The 6315-nt window shown below is 35.5% G+C and overlaps 1 protein-coding gene across 3 annotated transcripts; it reads left to right on the top strand.

Annotated features, from left to right (window-relative positions):
- Positions 1-775: 775 nt before the first annotated feature.
- LOC140810012 (protein trichome birefringence-like 12) lies at positions 776-5620 on the top strand. 3 transcript variants are annotated; one of them, XM_073167804.1, is made up of 4 exons: positions 776-1415; positions 2126-2263; positions 2925-3174; positions 5324-5620. In XM_073167804.1, exons 1-4 carry the CDS (start codon positions 871-873, stop codon positions 5603-5605), a joined length of 1215 nt encoding a protein of 404 aa, XP_073023905.1. In that variant the 5' UTR covers positions 776-870; the 3' UTR covers positions 5606-5620. The 3 variants fall into 3 exon arrangements, with proteins under 3 accessions (XP_073023905.1, XP_073023906.1, XP_073023907.1); XM_073167805.1 differs by lacking the exon at positions 5324-5620 and adding an exon at positions 3489-4053 and having other exon boundaries at positions 781-1415; XM_073167806.1 differs by lacking the exon at positions 5324-5620 and adding an exon at positions 3512-3781 and having other exon boundaries at positions 783-1415.
- The last annotated feature ends 695 nt before the right edge of the window (positions 5621-6315 follow it).

Raw genomic sequence — 6315 nt, 5'->3', positions numbered from 1 at the left:
CCGTTATCTTTTGGGAGACGCCCGTAGGTCCTAACACAAGATTAGAATTTTTTCGATTCGACTTTTTTTCAATACACACGATAATAAAATATGAATTTTCATATTTGTCAAACAAAATACCAATATGGAATCTTGTTGTTGAAATCCTAATTATCATAGTTCAACGGGAATTTCGATGGAGATTATTGTCTTACATGGTCAGTGTGATATGTTAAGATCAAACAATTATCATTAGGTCAAAAGCTAAAGCTGATGATAATGATGCAACTTAAATATTTTAAATCATACAACAATCTATACATCACTTTTCGATTACTCTCTCAAAATAAACAATTATTGTATTTGATATTGACACATTTATGTCGGTCAATATTTAACAAAAATTAATTTAATTATTTATTGAATAAATAAAGTTTTTAACATAAAAATTTCAAAATATTGTAGTTAAATTATTAATAATTAAACTTAAAATATATTATAATTAATTAATTTTTTTTAAATAAATCATAAGGATAACTTCGCTACAATGCATCTTTTTACCAACCTAATGCATACAATAATGAGTAGGTCTCTTGTAAGACGGTCTCGCGAATTTTTATCCGTAAGACGGATCAATCCTACCGATATTCACAATAAAAAATAATATTTTTAAAGGTCATATTTTATGAGACGAATATCTTATTTGAGTCATCCATAAGATATGTCCCTAAAATTTTTACATTTTGAATTTTTTCTTTAATGCAAGTACTATGTTGAACCTTTCTCATTTTATCGAGGTTCAAAGTGCAATTTTACCCTGGCAGTGGTTTCTATCAAACCAGGACAGCAATGGTCTGTGTTCAGCTTCGATGGATGCTTTCAATCTGGTGAATGTTAATGGCGTCTAAGTTAATCCCATACCTTTTCCCGTGGCTATTCCTTCCCACCTGTATACTCATATTCCTCTACTCCGCCCTCCTACCACTCTACCCCACCGCGAAACCCAAATCTCCCAACCCCGACATACCTCTCTCACCTCCATCCCCGTGCAATCTCTTCAAGGGAAAATGGGTTTTCGATCCTACTCGCCGACCCATTTACGATGCCACCTGTCCTTTCCACAGAAACGCTTGGAATTGCATCAAGAATCAGAGGGAAAAAATGGGTCGGATCAATTCGTGGAAATGGGTTCCGGAGAATTGTGAATTGAACGTGGTCGACCCGATTGGGTTCTTGAATCTGATGAGGAACAGGAACATTGGGTTCGTGGGTGATTCCTTGAATGAGAACTTTCTGGCGGCGTTTTTGTGTGTATTGAGAGTTGCTGATGATGGTGCTACCAAGTGGAAGAGAAAGGGTGCCTGGAGAGGAGCTTATTTTCCAAAATTTAACGTGACTGTTGCGTATCACCGTGCAGTTTTGCTGGCTAAATATGAGTAAGTAGCATTGTTTAAATTATCGGTGAGACCAATTTTTCTAGAAATGCAAGCTTTTACCTGTCTGAATAGCTCTGTAGGAATGAGCTGAATGTATGTCCATTTCAATATTTATAGCTAATTGATTCCTACCATGGTGTCGTCTGATACGATGATATTTTATCAGGATTCTTCTAACTTATTCGGTATCTTCCAACTTTGTGAACCATGTTCAACCTAGGTGTTCCATTGTTGTTGGAGTTTATTTTCATTAATTTAGTCTTTCAAGCATAGTTATTAAAAGCCCAGAGGACGTGGGCTCAAGGCGTGTGCACCAAAGGCTCAAGGTCACTTTTAATTGTGACTTCAACTTGGAGAAAGTAAATAAATATTCTTCAGATATTTACATTGTAGCATATCAATAGTTCGATATTTAGGATGCTTCACTTCAATAAAACGCGTCCTCGCCATATGCCTTACGCCACACGCCTAGTCTCTATGATACTTATAAGCCTTAGCGAGTGTTGCTCATCAATAAAGAATGGTTTCAAGAGTTTTTTTTTTTCAATCTGAAGTGACCTGATTCTTGTAGAAGAAGCTTTACCCTGTTTTTTATGTTCCACAAATCCTGGCCTGTGGGTAGATTGTTTGTTGTTATTTATTTTTATGTAAAATGTCGTTTCATCTGAAAATGAACTGGCTGCCTCACTAGCATTGCTGATTACATCTAGGTGGCAGACTAAACAGCCTGAGTTGTCTGGTCAAGATGGAATGGAGGGGATGTACCGAGTAGATGTAGATGTTCCAGCAGATGATTGGGCTAATATTGCTGAGTTCTACGATGTTTTAGTTTTCAATACTGGCCACTGGTAATTCTACATTATCCCATTTTCCTTGTTACGTCTTGGAAGGTATTCACTTGTTGGCTCATTTACTTTGCTGCTTGCACATCTCTTAGATGGGCTCTGAATGAGAAAATCTCAAGTTCAGGGGGTTGGGACATTGATCATATAATTAGCAGAAAGATGCAGTGTTGTACTTTTCTGCACACTTTATTTTTTTCCCGAGTTGCAACGCCAACTTGCAACTCATTATGCTTATCCCCTCTTGTTTTCTTGAAGATACATGATTGATTTCAGTAGTTCTAGTGTTTGTGCTTTGTACTATTCTCAGCTTGGAAGATGATCAGCTTCGTGTGAATTTTCCTTCTTTTTAATTGGTAAATAAAATTTTATAGACCGAAATTCCTGTGAAGCTTCTTATCTTAATGAAACTATATTGTGAATATTAAGGATACATGTTTACTCATTTTTCTCAAAGGAATATTCAAACTCATTCGCAGCTGTGAACTACATGTTCCCAACTCCAACTTAAATACACTGATTCATAAGAAAATCTTTCCTTTTTTTTATGTGTCTGGGGTGCATCTGATTGACACTTTAAAGGATTGAGAGAGCCCATTTTTTTACTCTCACAAAGTAATGAGTCACAAATTACGAACTAAAGAGTTGTCTTTTGTGGCTTTCATAGGTGGGGCGAAGATAAATTTCCCAAAGAGACTCCTCTGGTTTTCTTTCAGGGTGGCCAACCAATACATCCTCCTCTAAAAATGTTGGACGGCCTCAACATCGTTCTTGAACACATGGTAGATCACATTGAGAAAACATTCCCCAAAAAGGCACTCAAGTTTTGGAGGCTGCAGTCCCCGAGGCACTTTTATGGTGGCGAGTGGAATCATAACGGTAGTTGCTTGTTTGACAAGCCCCTCGAGCAAAGCCAGGTACGCAATAAAACTGGTCTCTGTTTTCTTTCCTCCTTTTTGATTGTTGATTCAGATCTGGGCCAAGTGGCACCTATGACCTATTGTCTCATTATTTTTTCACTTGGGGTGTTTTGGGACTCACTTATGGAACCCAGTGTGCCATGTATATCCAAAATTTTAGCAAAGTTAAAGATGAATGAGTCAACGTAAAGAACATTCTAGATATTGTGAAGTGTAAATCAAGAGTATCATAGAAATATCATAAATCATATAAAATGCCACACCATTTTCCTGAAATAAAACCAAGTTAAAGAATACTGATAAATGAGCAGCTTGACTTGTGGTTTGATCCCAGTAATGGAGGAGTTAACAAAGAAGCTAGACAATTGAACCACCTTATCGAGGCATCATTGAAAGGAACAAGTATCAGGATACTTGATCTGACTCACATGAGCGAGTTTAGAGCCGATGCCCATCCAGCAGTTTGGTTGGGGAAGAAGGATGCAGTGGCTATCTGGGGCCAGGATTGCATGCATTGGTGCCTACCAGGTGTTCCTGATACATGGGTCGATATCTTGACACGACTAATCAGCAACAACTTGGAGAGATGATTGGTCGACTAACATGGACATGATTGAAATTTGGCGTTTGCTCTATGCTGGCTCCACAATCTGAACCATGAAAGTGGCAGCAATTTCTGGAAAATTTAGGCCATTTCAATCAAACTTGAGTGGCATTGTTCAAGGTTTTGAGCAGCAAATTTTTTCCCAAGTTGTGGTTTCAGCCTTGTTATTACCTTTCTATAATTTAAAATTGTACTTAAATGCAAACTTTGTAATGATTTTACAGCTGCAGAGAAACAGTAGTGATATAATTTCATCCATAACATTCATTCAATTATCTGGTCTAATGGTTACCCTATTCAACACAACTCACTCGAAGTCGCAATCCTAAGCTATGCTTAGGACTATGAAGAGCACATGCTCATTTTGGGGATAACTTTTTTTAAATCTGGTCAATCATTTTCTTAAGAAAATTATTTGTCTTACGTGCGATAATTTAAGATAATAAATATGAAAATAAAGAATAAATTGGACACAGAGATATACGTGAAAAATCTTTAAAAATTATTAGGGTAAAAACTATGGACAAGAAGAAAAGAATTTTTCTATAATATTTTATGGTGTATAATAACTCAATGTATCTCTAAAAGAGAACACACACTCTCTTAATATAGGAGAACAAAACACCTCAAAAATATTATAGAACTAGCACTCAAATGCTATACGATAAGAGAAACACTCCATAATGAAATGTTTTTATTGTATAGAATTTTCTACACTATTCTATACAATAAAGTATTCTAAATCCCTCTACATTTACGTTCTCTAATCTACATTCTCGACATCTTTCTAGAAAAAAGTTTCTAGACTCATCCTCGTCCACAACATTTTAGATCTTTTTACATTGATCTAGAATACTCAAGTCATCTACATAATGTTCTAGATCTTTTAGCATAAACCTAGAACCGTCGTGTTTTCTTAACAATTTTGTAGAGCCTTCCGCAGAAACTTAGCTAGAACCTTTACGACTTGTTCATGATGTTTTAGGCCATTCTGCCTCCTTCCCGACTTATCTAGAACATGTTAAGATTTTTCAAGAAGGTTTAGGATCTATGATTGACAGCTTCTTTTACCAAGATCTTTGAGTCTTGCACATCGAAACTGTCAGGTCAAAATGATTATTATAGAGTGAGCTATTTTTTTTAAAAAAAATTATATATTATAGATTCTAATCCCTCGAGGAGGAGAGATCATAACATCAAATTAAGAGTTTTTTTTTAAAATAAAAACTATTATTGTCAAAGATAATTATTGATGATTAAAAAGTTGGGCAAAGCAACAGTGGCGGCACAGCGCTGGTGCTCCAGTTTTCCCATAGTCATATGTGGTCAACAAACAAGCGATAAGAGGGTGCATGGAATGTTTTTCTCGAACCCTTCTTGAAAAATCGAAGAATAGAGTGTTGAATGATTATCGAAATATTGCTGTCGTTGAAGATGAGACGCATTTGATTATATTTGTTAGAATATTTGGTGATTGACAAATGACAGTATCAAATTGTTTCAGGATCCAGTCGTTTATTGATTGTAATTTTTGTTTTTCAGACTGCTGGATCAACTCAAGCCGTTCAGACAGAATATCAAGTTCAAGTCGTATATTATCTGAACTCTAGCTACAAGAGATCATTAGTTCTCAGACTAGATCAAGTCTTGAATGCATTACACGTGTTTCAACCGTTAAACTCCAACTGCACTCCAACCACATTTCAAATAATTACACGGTATCCTGCCAACTCTTGGATGACAGAAAGTTGCATATTTGTCTGTAACCTATCAGCTTTTTCTGAAGCTAGGAGCTTAGACTCGCAAAATCACAAGGAACATTAAATGAGCATTAATGACGTATGATGACTGAAAGCGACGTGTACATTTTATCGGATAATAGTATATATGATCATTGAAAAGCAAATCCGACTATAAGAGCTTTTCAACTATATATATCAGATTTCAAAGTGAATAACAAGTTTAGTTGAATCACGATTACAAGCTTACATATTTCAAATTTCAATTCTTTCAAAAATCCTGAGTGCACTTAAGAGATCATACTTCAAGTTGCTCGACTAGTACACTCATATCAGAATGTATCAGATCTTCAAGTATCACTTTGTCATATCCCAACCAATTCTAGCCGTTCAAGCTGACCGTTGAGTTACATTGTGTTTTCTGGTGAATCAAATGTTTTTAAACATTCAAAATTTGTTGTAGTGAATACTAAGAGTTTCAACTCGAGCATGGATAAGTCCTACATGAAGTAGGCTGCTACAAATAGTTGTATCAATCAAAGTTTTTTAATGAAATTTTTCCTAAGTGGAAGAAAAAGTGACATATGAGTATTTATCTTCAAACATACATAAAATACTTGCCTTTTATATTACACATATTTTACTATCTGTTCATATAGTCGTTTCTTGTTAACTGTTAATTACATTATATATGCTTTATCACTAATTAAGCCAGACTGTTTCCGCTTTTATTCAATTATCACTCACTGATCCAACTAAGCTAGTTGTTCAAGAATATTTCTTAACCACCTAAAA

The sequence above is a fragment of the Primulina eburnea genome, chromosome 13 (assembly GCF_022965805.1).
Source record: "Primulina eburnea isolate SZY01 chromosome 13, ASM2296580v1, whole genome shotgun sequence".
NCBI classification, from domain to species: domain Eukaryota; kingdom Viridiplantae; phylum Streptophyta; class Magnoliopsida; order Lamiales; family Gesneriaceae; genus Primulina; species Primulina eburnea.
Note: the sequence above shows the minus strand (reverse complement) of the source record. Positions and strands in the feature narration are given on the sequence as shown.